This window comes from Ciconia boyciana, chromosome 2, assembly GCF_034638445.1.
Source record: "Ciconia boyciana chromosome 2, ASM3463844v1, whole genome shotgun sequence".
In the NCBI taxonomy this organism is placed as follows: domain Eukaryota; kingdom Metazoa; phylum Chordata; class Aves; order Ciconiiformes; family Ciconiidae; genus Ciconia; species Ciconia boyciana.
In genome coordinates, this window is record NC_132935.1 from 117,691,384 (window position 1) to 117,708,647 (window position 17,264).

The window sequence follows — 17,264 nt, forward strand, 5'->3', positions numbered from 1 at the left end:
GAGTAAACTTTTGTCTCCACACAGCAATTGCAATAAGCATGATACTATACAGTCTTTTTCTAAAAAAAATAATTAAAAAAAATTAAATCAACTTCTTGGAGTGTCCATGGGGGCCATTTATCTGCTGGGAAAAGTTAACTGCCCTTACAAGCCTTTAATCGCTTTGCCTGGCATACCCATGCTGCTGTGAGTCATACGAAACCCAGCCTAACATGAGTTCATGAAAACAAACTTTGATTCAAAGTTTCTGAAGGCCTTACCATTTCCTCCTCATATAATCAAAGGGGAATACACTACATCAGCTTTGGAAATAAACACAACTACCAGGATTTAAACATGGCTGTTATTACAGAGCAGCAGCTGTACTGTAAAGCACCTGCATATACACAGGCTACTATTTCACGCAGCAGCTGATATGCTGAGTACCTTCACCACAGCACAAACTTACCTGGGGGCCCGTAACTTATTTATTTCCATCCTTTCCAAGGTAACACTTGTCTGAAGCCAAAGGACTCAAGAGAAAAGCCATGAAATCAGGTTTTCTAACTGATTTTTTTTAATAAACTATAGAAGAACAAGATAACATTTCAACCAAAGTCATGACAGCTGCATGCTTAAAAGCTGATACATACATGTCTCTGGATTTTTCTGCTCTCTTTAGGAGAAAAAAAAAAGATAGAAAAACGGTCATGTGAAAGCTGAACATAATGCATAAATTTCTATACATATTCAAATAATAGCAGACTAAAGCCAGCAGTAACACAACTAGAAAAAGTGTTTTAACAGTAATTCCAGATCTACTAAGTTCTAAAAAGGAAATTTCAGTTCTAGGAATCTTTCTTTATGCTGAACAAGTTACATTTTTATACAGCATTAAGATAAGCTTTATGAATTGAGGCACTAGAAACAAACTTACTTACACAATAGCTCAAATGCATCTAATGTGCAAACTGAAAAAAAATCTATAGACCATAGTATACTAGAAACTTAGAACTTAAAAGGTTGCATTAGACTTGCACTTGCTCACATTGACACAGTGAAATTAGTGGAAAACTACTGTTTTTCCAGTTAGAGTAAACTCACGTTCTGATTGTTGGTTCCAAACAGTTATCTTCCTAGCTTTTTCTCATTGTCTTCGCTTGCCTCTTACATACTATCATCAGGGGAAAAAAATTGGAGAGGTTCCTGTGCCACCTCATTCAGCAATGTTTATAAAGAAAGGCAAAGTACCTGTCCTTGTGCACAGTTGTATCTACGGTGCTGTATTCCCCTACTTCATCCTGTTCCCCCACATCACTGAGCTTCTACAGGATTAATAAATTTGTTTAGAATTAGATAGTCATGTTCTACAAGGGATACTTATTTTTACCTTTTGATCCGCATTTTCTATGGGGGTCAGGGAGTATTAAAGTAGTCTTCACAAATTAATCAGAATGATCGCATAGCAAGAAGAACTTGAGACAGAAAGAAAGGAGCTCATATGGATATGTATGCTGCTTTCTTTATGAGGAAGAGTATTCAGGATCCAGTGAGGTTTCCACCCAGATGCTACAATAGCTGGCACCCTCTAAACCCCTACATTAAAATATACCTCAATATTTTAATCAGGCACTTAAATAGAAAAATAAAGCAGTAACATTTAACATAGGTATTGTGATAGCTATTCTGTAAGGCCAGAACATCTTGTATGAAGCACTCAGGAAATTAACTGTCCCACAGAACCAAGTAACTCATGTCAAAGGGCTAAAGGAATGGAGAGTTCCTTACTAGACAAGCATGTTTAAAAAAAAAAAAGAAAAAAGACTGAAAGATGGTTAGCAAATATTTGGTAGAAGCCATTAATCACAATTTTATTCTTCACTATCTAATGCAAAAGGTAGTGCAAGGTTATTAATCCCTTGAGCAGATGGATGCAGAAGTAAACATTCAATGTACTTTAATTTACAAGATACTATTTTTTTTCACCACAAAAAAAAGTTTCTCAACTGATAACAAGATCCCTGAGGGAATACATGAATTTTTTCAAGGGAAAAAAAGCAATAATTTAAAAACATAATCTGAAAAGCTCCAACAATCAATAGTTGCCCTATTTTGAGCCATAACACATTTCTGATCAACATTTCTTTGGAAAACATGGGTTGGACCAAGCAGTCGCTGGTCCTCTAAGAGGGACCCTAGTCTCCCTTCTTTTAAGTAGTATTCTGGAGATGAGAGTAACCATTCTTTTAAAACGGTAATGAACATATTTTAGTCCAATACACTTCAAAGTTATAGGAACATTCTACCTGCAAGACTTCATCTACCAAGATGTAAAATGGTTAATTATAGATTCTGTCACAAAAATACAGAATCAAGGAAAACAGGTGGAAATTCAGTTGTAAGGCTAAACACTTGAGAAGTTATCTTTATATTATGCAAGTCAAGGGACAAATGAAAGAATCTACAGACACACGAAACATTTTTATGGTAATGAGAATGCCAGGTGCTTAAACCATTCTTAAGTAATTTATTTTTTTACTGATGATTTACAAGGCCTTGATTATTAGACAAAATAGCATATTTTAACTAAACTCAAAAAAATACAAACCAATAGAGTATAGAAGGAAATGCTGTATGGTTCCATAGAATATATCACACCCAGTGCACACACTGCTTCATTTTTCTCATCTGAACCCATTTGTTACTTATAAGATTTTTGCAAAGAAATATTTTGGTCTAGCTAAAATGTAGTGTACAGTTTCAGACCACTGAATTAGGCTCTAATTCTGGCATTAGTCTACAGCCTAAACCACTGCAGCAGACCTTTCAAAGTGTTTAGTGTAATCAAAAACTGATGTAGACATTTTTGAGCAGTTAACAATAAACAGGAGTTATAGACTGCATACAGTTCAGTATGGTACATTAACTGAAGCTAAAAGTTTTAGTATGCTTATTGCCAATTTCTCCCAGATTTTCACAAGCAGAACTTCTTTGCAGATGCATTATTGCTGAGGGTAATAAGGCTGTTGAGGAAAAGGGTATCCAGGTTGTTGAAGTGCAGGATATGGTGCTTGTCCAGGGTTTTGATACACAGGTGAGGGTGCATATGGCAGATTATACTGACCATACATGTATGGATTATAGCCCATTGGCATTGGCATCTGGCAATACCTGTCGGGGGGGAAGCATACTTTAGTTGTAAAACACTGATGAAGTTAATTTGCAAATAAGAACTCATCAATAGATACAAAAAGACATGCAATCGCTACAAATGCTTTCCTTTCATTTTCCTTTTTGTGCAGAAGAAAGTATAGTAACTTTCAAGGATCAAACATTAAAAAAATTATAATGCGTGGAACAGAAATGCAGACAGAAGGTAGAGTAAAGGCGAATTGCTGGAACTAGAACTGATCTAAATTGATCTTCTTATGTTTAATATCATTGTACATATTTTAACATTTGCTGAGCCTACTATTGAAGGAGAGAGCAGCTGCCTTCAATTCCTTGTGATGACTCCAGAAAGATGGAAAAAAGCATCAGAAAAGCACACTGCTCAACTGGAATTTTTTCTGTATTTTTTTTATCATCTTCAGCAAGATACCAAGATTTGAAAAATGAGATATGCCAACACTTTTGAGATGAACAACACCAACTGATTATGCAAGGGCTGGCAGTAGTCCACAAAGCACAGTTAAGGAACTGCAGTCCTATCTCCCTTCTCCTTTAAAATAGCCAAACTACAAAAACCTAAAATGAACGCCCCACAAATGGTAGCAGCAAATGATTCCACAAGAATTACATGATTCAAACTATAAAAAAAAAAAACACAAAACAACCAACACCAACCAACCGAACCAAACCCCCCCAAAAAAACCCATCGTGCCTCAAACACTAAACACATCTTCAATTGTAACAATAACCTATTTTAAAGCGTCACATGCAACAAATAAGTGCTTTTAGATAACAGGATAACAAAGAACTGCTTAAGTACTCCCATAGCTTACCCTGGGTAACCTGGATAAGTTGGGTAAGGAGGTCCCTGTGCCTGTGAAGGTGCAGTGCTTGATGCAGGTGCACTGGTTCCTGGAGCTGAAGCAGGAGCAGCAGCAGGAGGTGCAGCTGTTCCAGAGGGTGCTGATGCAGAAGAGGAACTGCTTGCTGCAGAAATCACTGGTGGTGGTGGCCGTGCTGGTGGCTGTGGTTTAGTCCCCTAACAAGAGAAAGTGAATTAAGCTGGAGCTTCTTTCTAGAAGTCTTGGAATCAAAAACTGTGGTTATATGATTGGTTGATTTTTATTTTTATTTTCATTTTAAACAGACATTCTATATTTACTCTAAGCAGATAATAATGCAAAGCATCTAAAAAGCAATAAGCTTTCCATTTCAAATCTATAAATTATGAACAACAGTAGTACATAATACACCTCTCTGCAAAGTCTTTAGACTTTGCCCTCTATTTCACTTCAACACATTTCCAAATACACCAATATATTAAGGAGTGATATACACAAATTACAGATCGGTTTGGAGTTCCAAAGTATGGACCTTCTATTTTCAACCCACTAATTCCATAGCATATATTTACCACCATGGTTCTGGGTGCTGGAGTAGGAGTCGACGATGCAGCAGGTTTACTTCCTCCAGCTGATGTGGTCTGATATGTAGGCAGGGGAATAGAGGGAGCACTGGGTTCCCTAGCAATGCCTTGCTGCAAATCTCTATTAAAAACAAACAAGCAAACACACAGCTTAGTTTAAGAACTGTTTGTTATACGCTTCAGCAAGCTAAGCTAAAGAGATACAACAGAGTAAATCTAGTATTTAAAGCATGATCATTGAGCTAGCTCAAACTAAATTTGGAGTCCAAATCACTTCCACAGAAACAATCCTCTAGCCAATCCTCTGATTAACTGTTACATTTATTTTCTAATAATGTCTTTATGTTCCAACTCAATCCTGACTATAGGTCACTGAATTAGCCAAAAGCTTTGGGATCAGAAATTACAGACTAGTCATAACATTTAGCAACTTGGAAGCTTTCCTGAGAACCTAAGGAAACCTCAAGGCTATGGAAAAGGATAAAAGTAAGTTTCAGTAATTTTGACATGTAAAGAGATGCTCAAATACAGAAGAAAAGCAATGTCATATCACTTGCAGGTTGCCCTAAATTAAATAATATTGCATGCAAATACCACACATCTAACAGAACGGTAAAAAAAAAAGTCTGCTAGGTAGTCTGCAATATCATTTATATCTGGGTAAGCATAACTATCAAAAAAACCCTGGCAAAAATCTGAATGGCTCAGCACATGAGCTTTCAAGTTCTCTGTTCTGCTACCTCTACTGTTGGAATGACTCTTGGTCTTTGGTAAGATACAAGGAGGCTTTGGTGTCATGTTGTACTACAACCTGCCATTAAACAGCATAATTTTACAGTCAGCTTGTCATGAAAACTCCAAGAAAGCAGTTCTAAATTACATATTCAGAGGAATGTACTGCATTTCACTATGCAAAGACTCAATATGTGAGACTGGGCAGATTCTTCAGAGAGACTTTAGGAAGCATTTAAAAGTTCAGACAATTTTGCATAAAAATGATAGGTGAGCAATATGTAACAGCTAGAAGTTGATAGCTGGCATTCTGAAACTGAAGACAAGGGAGACTGACAAAGGTATACAGTCTAGTTAGCAACAAACTACAGGCTCCTCTTACATAGCATGCAACGGTGAGCTCCAAAGGAGGAGAAGAAAACTGACAACTTTTGTAGAAACTTGGTAGAAAAAACAAGACAAACAAAAACTCCAATAAAACTGTCGTTGCAGTTACCCCTGCAGTAAAAAATAATTATGGAGAAAAAGCTGGAAATATTGTCTCGATGCTCCATTACATATGCTTATGTATATCTCAAACTGTTTGTTGCAGATAGAGGAGTAACTATTCAACACTGTATTATACTGAAACTAACAAAACCAAAACTTAACATCATAGAAGATGATATAAGGGATGGAAGTAACAATTTTCTTCTTAAAATTATGCTGCAAAGACTGATGGCTTACAGAACAGTGGTACCATTCAGAGTGAAGTACACTTTTGACCACAAAGCGACCAAACACATTAAATGTGAAGCTTAAAACACTATTAGAACTGATCCTCCAATGGGCGATCTTGGGGGGGTGGGGAATATGTCTAGTTCTAAATGAGAAACCATCTAAACAAATTCATTTTCACTAAGTGAAGATACAGCCCCCAATCAATATGGGGGGGGAGGGGGGCGCCAGGGGCAAAACACATTTTATTCACTCAAACTGTGGGTTGGACACACTGAGAAATACATTTTGTAGACATATACTACAAATAACCCAAATCTGGCCATTGCCCCTAACCTTGACGGAGTTTCATGTCAGCGAACGCGAGGCAGTAAAAGATATCATGGCAAGATTCAGCTGAATGTTGCATCACCACTAAACCTACAGCTTTAACACTGAACGTTAACATATTAGCGATGCGAGATATTCAGACCTAAGCCTTGGTTAGGCAGCCTACAGCTTCCAAATTGCATGAATGTAGAAAGAGGAAAAAAGGTGGAAGAGGTTGCATACAGTTACTAAGAATTAATTTGCAAGCACAATGGCCAACTGAAAAAGAACAGTTCTACAAAGGATGAAGTTAGGAAAGGTAAAATTTGAGGGCTGAGCATCCCATTCACAACATGGTATATGCACACAACAACTGCAGTTTCACCAACTGAAACTTTAGTAACAACTAGCCCTTTTTATAAAAGGCTACATGCTTTGCTAAAGAATACCGATTAAAAAGCAAGTCTTTTCAGTTATGCTTTCTTCTTAAAAGGAGAGCCTAAAAAAAAAAAATCACAGCTGAAGCATACTATACTAGCCTGATCACATGTGGGGGACAACGGCACCATCAGACACTTTCCTTCACGTGAAGGACAAAACCTACTTCTCTCCCCAGCAGTGTAGGCAACCCACATACCTCAACAATGATAAAATATCAGACTAGATCAGACCATGAGCAAAGGTGGAATACCAGTGTTTTTCCCCCCATCACACCGGGCACATGGAAGGCAATCATATGCTGAAGCATTTATCTAATTTCTCAAACCAAAATGACAGAAGCAGCAATGGGCAGAAATCAGAAGTTCAAAGGAAAGAATAAAATGAAACGATTAACAGACACATGCCAAAAAGAACTGAGAGTGAAATCATGGTAAGATGAAACAGATTCATGCTAAACTATATAGAGGAACAGCAGAGCAAATTTCAAAGTAGATTTTTGTATTTCTCCTATCACTTTCTTCTTTTTTCAGGGGAGGGTAGAGTAGGGTTAGCATTAAGGCAAAGAAGAGGTGATAGGCTTAACATACCTATTCTCCCTTTCTCATTTCATCAAGTACCATAATAAACATGTCCCCAAAGATTAATTTCTGATAAATACTTAACCATTTCTACAACTCAAACAAAATATTGAAATCTTACTTGAGCAGTTCATCTCTCTCAGTCTTGCGAGCAAAGACAATGTCACTGCATTTGTTTTGGAATTTCAGCAGAATTTCCGTCAGCTCATTGTAAAACTAGTGAAGAAAAAAAAATGCTCAAATGCTCAATCAATACTTTCAGACTCCATGCTAGCATATTGATCCAGTTATAAGGCATTATATTATTACACTGCCCAGAACCTGCCATTCCAGTAAAGTTTGCTAGTGCATTTTATTCTGCTTTTCAAAAACAAATGTCAGCTGTTGTCCATCCCTGTAATATCATACAATTTTTTTATATATATATGTCTGTGTGTAAATATAAAAACAGTTTAAAACAACTAGAAAATGTATTAAAACCAGAACAAAACTAGATCACTTCTGGTGATTAAAAATAAATAGTTAAATGATAATTTTTTCTTAATTTTATTGCCTTCAGTCAGTTCCATGCATTTCATTTATACAGACATTTCAGAGTTTTATTTTCTTTTTTCCTCTAGTGAGCTATCAATAAACCAGCAAAAAGTACTTAATATAGAAGCAGTAAGACACCTTCCAGAAGCCCAGATCAAAAGCAGCAAGCTAAATAAAGCCCTCCTCACCTCTCCTCATGTATGCAGTACCAGTATATAAAACACAAATTTGATAAGGTGATTAAATACCATGGAAGAACAGATGAAAGAATTCTTCAGATAAAATGACTCATCTGGGTACTTCAGCATCAGTTACTCAGCTGTAATTATATTTTCCTATTTTAATATAAAGCAATGCTCAGAAAAGCTTACTTTTCAAATAGGAACAAACTGTCTAAACAGTCAAACAGCTAAACAGCTGTCTAAATCAAAATTCGAGCAACTCGCTGTCCTCACTTCACTAGTAAAATCCTCAAAAATGTACCTCTCATCTAGCATGTCCGCAAAGTTTATTAGGATTTTGATTCACGTCTTATTGTGCAAATAAATTTTTTTAAAAAGTTCTTCCAATCCCTTAAGCGTTACCATACCTTTGTGCCTTCTTTTAAATTGGCTACAAGTTCCACGAAGTTGTCATTTGCTACAGCTAAGTTCTTCAAAACTTCCTCTCTTAAATTAGATTCATTGTTGGATTGTTTCATCTTTGAAAAATCCTGGTGTGCATTCTTAAAAGAAGGGAAAAAATAAGCAGTGAAAATAATGCAACCGAGGTCCATGTAAGATTCTGTATCTTTGGGGGTTTTTTTTCCTTCTTACTCATTGCTTCTACGCCCTTTTCCCAACACCTGCCTTTCCTCACCTTCTAGCCACACACTGTACTTTCCGATACTTGCTATCTGCCAAGTGTAGTGGCTATTTCAGAACTATACATATATTAACTCACTAGCAGTAGGTACCAGCTAATTATCTGTTCCGTTGTGGGCTGCCTTCAGCTAATTCTCAAGTTCATACTGCAGACTCTCTTTCAGAGGCTATACTAATTAGGATCTCTCTCGTAGTACCCTCCACTGACATTCAAAAATACTAACTTTCAGTATGATTTTATAAGAAGCACTACCTCAAATATGGTTGACGTTGGCAAGCTATTAAAAGGACAGCAAAGTAGAAAACTGACAGAAAGATCACCTACGTCTCATTTCTCTTGGGGAAAATAAACAAACAAGCAAACTTAAAGACCACTTCAGCTGCCAGAGGCAGCCAAACTTGCACTCCAGGACATTCAAACATCAAAGTAATATCCATCAAGATTTTAAAAGTATGTATGTTAAAAGATATCTGAATACAAAATCCTTGATAAACATGAGCCATATGGTCATTTAGAAACTATTTTTTCCCTTTCGGAAAAGTCTCCTATTCTTGCAAACGCAAGTTGCAGTCAGAAGTTGCAAGTAATCTTGTGCACAAATAGGCCCCATCATTACTCAAGTCACTACTGCTACTTGTCCAAGCACTAGGACTTCCTCTTTTGCCAGATGTTTCAGGTACCTGTCTCTGGTGTTACTGACAAATTAAGGCTGAATTTATAAATCAACTTTGGGAAATTCTCATTAATTTTTACTTTGATGAGCTTTGCACATGCTGGAAGTCAAGCACATTGTAAATAGCAATTAGGAATAAACCAAAACGTACTTCGGAGACCCAAAATGTCTTCTAGTAGACAATAAGGACAGGTTTGCTGTTATCCCAGAAACAAGTATTAAGATGGGATTGAGGGGAAAAACCAAAACAAAACCAAAAACTTCTTAACACACCAGTTAAGCTTCTTTCAAGGGCAAAGCCATCTGCAGAACTGGGCCAAGAAAAGGTCCAAGATAATTTACACTTGAGTTCTGGGAGAGTCTGCTAAAAGTTCACATTTCTTTCCAGTGAACAAAAAAAAAAAAAAAAAACACCAAACCTGTCTTTTTCAGTGATCAGAGTAGTAAAGGAGTATCAACTGGCCTATGACAGAGTAACAACCAAAACAGAGTAGAAAGCAAAGTAAGATTTCTAAAGCACTGGAGAGGTAGAGGAATCATTGCTCCTTAGTTTAAGAGGAAGGAAGGAAGACATACAAGGTGTTGTACCTGAATGTTTTTGAGAAGTTCTTCCTGCTTTTTTACAGACTCTTCCACTTTCTGTTTGTAACTTCCATAAATTCTGTCCAACTCAGCCAGAGAGATAGCCTCCTCATTTATAGCACCATCCTGTGCAAGTGCAGTCAGGAATTTGCCTGTCATGTCAAAATTTACAGATTTCAGGTCATTTTCCAGTTGTTCTCTCTCCTTCTTAACTTCATCCAGATCGGCCAGCAAAGTTCTTAAGACATTAACAACCTAGGCAATAAAAATTGTCAGAAGTTAGCATGTTTAGAGGAATTATTGCAGAAGTATACTCTATTACTTGTTTCCTTACATCTTGCACTTCTCACTGATGCTGGTAACACTACTGCATGAGTATTTGTTTATAAGTGTGTTTAAGATGACAAACCAGGACAGAATACAATGAAACAAAGATCTTCAAGCATTTCTTAAGCTATATTCTCCTCTAAAGATTTGCTTCCACTAACAACACTGAATTACTACGATTTTTAATTTATTTTTTTTTAAACTGATCAGATACCTTCCAATAGGTTATTCTAAAAATGGCAGTCAAAAACATTGACTTCAAATCGCTTCTATGAGAAAAATAATCATATTGCTGTAGATGAGCTATGACTTTCTTGGAAAGCAAGTTGGTGCAATTGCCTAATATTTTAAAATACTAGGCCATGTCTTTTACATTGCCTAATTGCCCTAAGAACCTGAGCACTACACCCCACCACCCTACATAAAAATATTCATCAAGGATTGCTCCTTTTATAACAGTCAACCAGTCTTGCTGTCCACGGGGATTGAACTTGCTCACACTAAGCATAACAAAATACACTCAAGCAGATTTTAAACCTAAAGACAACTTCTTTTCCAAATGTTAGTTACCTCCTGTATCAATTGTGACAGCAACAAGAGCAGCTAAGGATCAACTTCCACACCAATTCACACAAGTTTACTTTGTTAGACAAATAGCACTTCTATTCAAAATAGAGACAAATTTCAACACTTTACCTCACTTCCTTGTAAAGTTTTTGCTGGGTTAGCAGAAGGAATGGCTGCGTTGAGTTCTGACTCTGGCTTACACAGAAGTGCAATCGTATCCCGGTGAGACTGATAGCGCTCTTTAACCTGACCATCTGCTTGCACAGCTCTATTCAAAAAATTATGGTAATTGGCTCCCTCTGGTGGTGCGAGGAAAAAAAGGGTGTTTATATCATTTCAAAACCTGTTTCATCCAAGCCTTGCACCAGAAGAGTTTTAATGCTTTTCAGTAAGTCTTCACGCGTTTTTATGAGCCTGCACATTATTACATTATTAAGACTTATAAATAAAACTTAAGCTTCTAAGTTATATTTTAAATAGTGCATAAACTAGGCACCTATATTAATTCTCCAGAGAAGCATTCAAAAGTATATGAATGAACATTGGTTTCAGCTGCTCTCCAGATTTAAACCCCTGTAACTTTGCCAAACTAAGGCAGTGGTATCAGTCCCTTGTTAGCTTCAAAACAATACATATTAAACGCAGAGAAAACATGCTGTAGTGATGGCCCTAAGTAGTTTGACTAACTGCTGGGGGAAAAAAAACCAAAACAAAACACCAAATCAAAGAGAAAACACCACCTTGATGGGAAATAAAGAAAAAGATGTTAATATACAGAGAAAAAAAAACACCACACTAAAGTGTTTAAGAGGTAATTGCAACCAGATTCTTAGGAGGGCAGCCATTTTTCATTGCCTGTGCCCTCCAGGGGTGCAAAAGCAGCAGCAAGTTCTCTGCTATCACATCATCTCTCAACTCCAAATAATGGTGCAGACTGCAATAAGGATGTTTTGGCATAATCTCTCCTAAACAGAAATTTGTATCTTTAAAGATAGTATCAGAGCATTAAAAACTACTTTAATTTACACAATGAGAACAGACATTTTTAGAGCATCCCCAGAATCCAAAGCATGAAACATGAACTTTACCTGCCCTTAAAGGTTTATAGAGCTCGTTGGATGGTGTTCTCTGCCAGCGTTCTTTCAATTTTGTTCGCAGGTCATTGTCCGTAGTTTCTTCTTCATCTAATAATCTTAGTGACTACAAGAGGAAAATGTTACATGCATTACAAGCCGTTCTAAACATGAAATAGCTACAAAATATACAGCTAGCGTAGAAAATAAAGAAAGCTTATACATACTTTATAAATTTAATTTGGCAAATAAAACACGGGCATGAAAGGCACAAATCACCCAAATTTCTTTAGCATCCTTCCCCCTCCCAACAATTTGAAAGACAAAATCCTTGTCAGGGAACATCCACAGTGACAGCACAAGTTTTTGTATAGACTAAACACTTAAATGGCATATTTTTGAAGTGCTACTAAAGTTACAAGCATTTTTGGTAATCGTGCACTTTTTCTATTGCCATTTAAAGACAAAAAGTTCAGTGGTGTTTTTTTTTTTTTTTAAGAATGTTTTAGTGTTAGTAGTTGCTGAGCTTACTTCATCTAAAATTTCTTTGTTCCTTTGTAGCAATTCAGGCAGTTCTTTGATCAGCTGATCAACAGTCTGAATTCCTCCTTGTTCAATCACAGACCTGGACTTGTTCAAAATAGACTGAGGAACAGTATCACCAGACACATCTTCGATAGCAGCAGGAAGATTGAGGGAAGCCAACACACTGAAAAAGTCAACATGTTAAATAGCAACTTGTTTGTACTATTAGATGGTTTTATCCTGTAAATAACATTGCTATCCAAACAAACAATCACACAGTCAATTATAATGGAAACAGAGTATAACATACGCCTGGACAGAAATTTCAGACTGAAAACTCTAAACTTATTCCTAGCGTATATCTCACCAAAAATACGTTTCAAAGCTCTTAAAAAGCTAAACAAATCCTAGTTTTTTAGCACTTACAAAATATAGCAAACATTTTCAGTAGTAACTACCTGGTAAATAAAGAACCAACTGCCTGGAGTTACATTCCTACCTTTCAGCTTGATATAAATTTTATTATTATTTATTTTAAAGAACAAAATTTTGGGGGAAAAAATATCATGTATTGAATCACTGGTACAATCAAGCTGACCACTGGAATGTGAAAATCCTTCTAGATTAATGGTACTGGAACTTTTTCTGAGCAAGTGTCAGACTCCTAAAAAATGAGGACAGACTGAAGAAAATTCAATGCTATTTGTTCTTAATATGCTTTCAGTCTTAACTTCTGCAGAAAAGTAGTTCTAAATACCCCTTCCATGGCTTAAGTTTGCCAGTCTACCACACAGTAATAAAAAAACGCTGCTATAATCTGGGTGTCTGCAGGCTGCAAGGCAGCCAGTGTTTATAGGCTGTTCCATAACTCCTCTTGAGAAATTTAACAAGGACTCATACTTACCCATTTGCCATATTTGTGGCTTCTCTCATCTGGGCTATTAACTTGTTAACTAGATCTGCCTTTCTCTGGTTATAAACACTCACAGATTGCTGAATTTGCAATGGAACCATCTTCTCAAACAGGTCTGCAATTAAAGTAGTATAAATTACTCAAGTTGCACTGAGGAGGTAAAAGGACACACACATCTCCACAGCTCTTTTGTACAGGTTGTACTACAGAGACTGATCTGAACAGTTTAAGATACTCTCCCCCACTTCCCAAGATGTCTTAAAAAAAATTCTATTTCTACAGGTCTTTAGATTAGATTTCAGTTTTTAAGACTGAAATTGAGTTAGACATAATTTAAAGGCATTTTAATTAAAACAACTGTGGAATTACAAATCAGGTTTTCCTTAAGGCTTCATTTCTAATTTTGCTTCTTTAAAGGAAGAAAATGAGAAAGGGAAGAGAGGATTATTTTTCAGGACTCCCCTGTACAGCCAACAAACTGAAATTTTTCAGTTTTATGGAAGTCCAGCAACTAGGTTAGTTAAGATTGTACAATTTGATACCTTTCTCTTATACTAGTGTTCCTTCTGAAATTAAAAAGGTTGGTTTAATATAGAAAATACAGTTGCTGAGAAAATCTTTAAGAGAAGGGCACATTGCAGATAATGATTTTCATTACGTGTGGTTTATTCTTCCAGTACTTTTTATCATCAAGTAGTAGAACAACAAACTGGAAAAGACAAATGGCACTTTCAAAAACACTGCTGTACACTTAATACAATTCAAAAGTAAACATTTACTTTTTCATGGTACAAATGAACTTTGGTGGCCATGTGTTTCACAAGGTAACAAGTACCCTGTGTGCTCCACACACTTCGCTTACCAGTGAATTTCTGACTGAGGGGAACAACAACTGGAGTAGACTTCACAAGACTGGCTTTTCCAATGGATTCCAAATCCTTCAGGTCAGGAACCCGGTCATGGTAAATGAAGTCATTGTCTTTTTTGGCAGCTGTAAGTGCACGGTTGATTTTGTCAACCAGATCTTTAACATTTATATATTCATCATAACGAGATGCCACTGTTTTCACCAAGTCTGCTGCATGCTAAAAAAAATTAAAACACAGTTAAAATTAAAATAATAACTTTTCTTTCTGCCTTTCATATATACCTAAGAAAACAGATGAGCTTCCCGGTTAGCCAAGTAACTACTGCCAATGCATATGATCAATATTATTACTTCCTTAAGAAAATATTCTCCTCTTATGTATCAAAAAGGAAAAAGGAGATTTTACTCATTAAAATAGTTCATTGAAAAAAAAAACCCACAAACCACTAACCAAGTTAATATCTCACAGTAGTCTCACTGTGACTCCCCAAAATCCAAAAGAAGTGATCATGAGTTAGAGGCAATAACACTTCAAACACCCATTCACAAAAAAAAAAAAAGCCACCATGTCATTTTCATGTTGTTTCATGAAACCCACAGCTTGCTTTTGCAGGTACTACAAATTGTTTCTCAAACCTTGCTCACTTGCTTACATTCATGAAGGGAGAGGCCCGAGTCCTGCTCTTCAGATCTGCCACTAACATGCATCTAACCTTGAGCTCAGAAGCTACGGAAATTATGCTGGAACCCTACTGCAAATGAAAATAAAATACAAGGTCTGCTGTCTCTTCAATTCTGTCTGCTCAGCCTACATGCAACCCTGAGGTATCTGGTTTTCCTACATCCAATTTACTGCAGGAGACATGCAAGACAAAACATTGTCCTTTGATCGCATCTGTTCCATCCTGATCACATTTGTGTTGTGAATGTGTAAAACAAAATACTAAGAAGCAGTGTCAGTTGAGGTTTACATAAACTCACAACTCCTCCAAAACTCAAAGTTCTTGGGATTGTGGAGTGGAACCTGAGCTACATTAGAAGTGAAGTATATTTGAAGTTTGCCGAGATTTTTTTGCCACTTTCTATTGTGCCATAAATCACACAACAGTAGTTTTGGTTTGATACAATACTATAGTCTAACTACCATTTGCCAGAAACAGAAAATGAGAGAAGAAACAGGGGTGTGCATATATACTTTAAATTTGGAAGAATTTGCATTAATCTCCCCCCTAATTTAATCCATCTTTGTTCTAGCTTTTTAAAAGGTGAAATAAAAAGAGAGTATTACTTTATAGCAACTGCATTTTTCAAAACTTCATCAAAAAAAGATACCAAACCTCTAATTTAGATTAATTATGGAAGCAGTATTTTAATAACTATGGAGAACAGGATTTAAGTTTCAATGTACTAAATGTATTAAATAAGATGACACAGGATTTTAATTTCTGACTACATGCTGTTAATGAAGCAGTGCTAAAATAAATAATAATGGAGTATTTCCCCTCAGGCTTCACTAAAGAAAAAAAAATCTAACTACTCAGCATGAAGGGATGCTTCCTGTAACACAACATGAAGAAAAATCATGGTCACAAACTAATTTGCTATACAACTTAACAATGATAGTAAATTTGATATAGCCAGACCTGTCAAGGGTGAGCACTTAAAAAAGGCATTAATGTTCTATTTCTAGAGTCCTAGAAAAAGGAGGTCTGCTAGGCAGATTTGAAACTCAAGCATAAACAACAGATAAAACTTCGTCCATCACCTAGTAATGTAGTCATAATGTAACAACTTGGTATTAGAAGTTCATATAGGCACTTCTTTGTCACGCAAGCACAGAAGAAAAGTTTCAAGCTCCATCCCGTACCAAGTCAATAAATGCATAATCAGAACTTTCAAAATGTCAACATGATAGTCTCATATAAGTCCTTCAACTCTCCTGCATATCAATAAAGAGATATTGCACATGGATTCTACAAAGTCAGTCGAAGCGGCACTTTATTTTTTCTTTTTTTTCCCCCAAGGACCAGGGGACTTGAAGAAAGTAGTTATTTTTAGCCTTTTTTTTCCCCTACTGTACTTATAACACAAGAAGACCTTACTCATTACAACATCTATATTTGAGTCCCTCTAGAAACCAGATATAGAGGCAAAAAACTATAAAGACTAAAAATACAACTGTTTGTATGTTTTTCAAAAATGATTCAGATTTAAATCAGGATTGCAGGAAAGGAGTTAGGTATAGACCAGGCAGAATTTTAATGTTTTGGGGATTTTTTCAATAACTTCACTTTGGAAAATTTATTAACAAATCTGTTACATTAGCTATATTGAGATAAGAAGTCTATGCAAACAAAGATACAGGCTTAACATGTCAAGCAGTATCAAACTGCCCAAAACTCATTAAAATACATCTTTATAAAAGCTACAGATATACCCTCTCACCTTTGCAGCTGCTAATAATTTGATTCATGTGATAAACATGCTCTGCAATTTTTTAGTAAGTTTGTTTCTTAGTTATTTGAATTTTAGAACTCTGAGCTAGCTTTTCAGTGTTTAAAGTTTCCCCATATTTTTCAGAGAAGAAAAAAAAGTTACCCACCTGTAACCTCCCAATTTCTTCACCAAATTTCTTCTGCTGTTTTGCCAGGATAGATTGATGATATTCTGCATTGGCCTGCATAATGCAGTGCTTTGCAGCCAGAACAGGAAACACCTCCTGGAAATAAAAATACTGACCAGGGGAAAGTCCAACCACATTAACCACCACAGACAACATGGGATGCAGGAAGAAAAAGGAAGAAGAAAAGGAAATTAGAATCACCCAATTAATGGTTTAGATAGGTTATGTAAATGTCAGAGACCATGTGACTTTCCATGGATTTAATCCAGTCTTTTTTTTTTTTAATCTGTTGTTCCAAAATTCTTAGTGTCTGTTATTTTAGATGAACTACAATTTACATTCAAGCCATGAAGTCACAACAT

General features: G+C 36.2%; 1 protein-coding gene across 4 annotated transcripts in view; it reads right to left on the reverse strand.

Moving 5' to 3' along the window:
• Window positions 1–586: 586 nt before the first annotated feature.
• The window catches only part of PDCD6IP (programmed cell death 6 interacting protein), a 35,517-nt gene continuing 18,839 nt past the window's right edge, over window positions 587–17,264 (reverse strand). The window contains exons 7-18 of one of the 4 annotated variants that reach the window (XM_072853716.1): window positions 16,882–17,013; window positions 14,274–14,496; window positions 13,403–13,526; window positions 12,505–12,682; window positions 11,989–12,100; window positions 11,030–11,199; window positions 10,013–10,261; window positions 8,477–8,611; window positions 7,475–7,569; window positions 4,568–4,697; window positions 3,984–4,189; window positions 587–3,150 (exon numbers count right to left, since the gene is read on the reverse strand). In XM_072853716.1, coding sequence (XP_072709817.1) covers window positions 2,982–3,150; window positions 3,984–4,189; window positions 4,568–4,697; window positions 7,475–7,569; window positions 8,477–8,611; window positions 10,013–10,261; window positions 11,030–11,199; window positions 11,989–12,100; window positions 12,505–12,682; window positions 13,403–13,526; window positions 14,274–14,496; window positions 16,882–17,013 — 1,923 coding nt within the window. In that variant the 3' untranslated portion in view covers window positions 587–2,981. Of the gene's footprint in view, window positions 3,151–3,983; window positions 4,190–4,564; window positions 4,698–7,474; window positions 7,570–8,476; window positions 8,612–10,012; window positions 10,262–11,029; window positions 11,200–11,988; window positions 12,101–12,504; window positions 12,683–13,402; window positions 13,527–14,273; window positions 14,497–16,881; window positions 17,014–17,264 lie in introns of all 4 variants that reach the window. The other 3 variants (XM_072853718.1, XM_072853715.1, XM_072853717.1) reach the window with 3 other exon arrangements.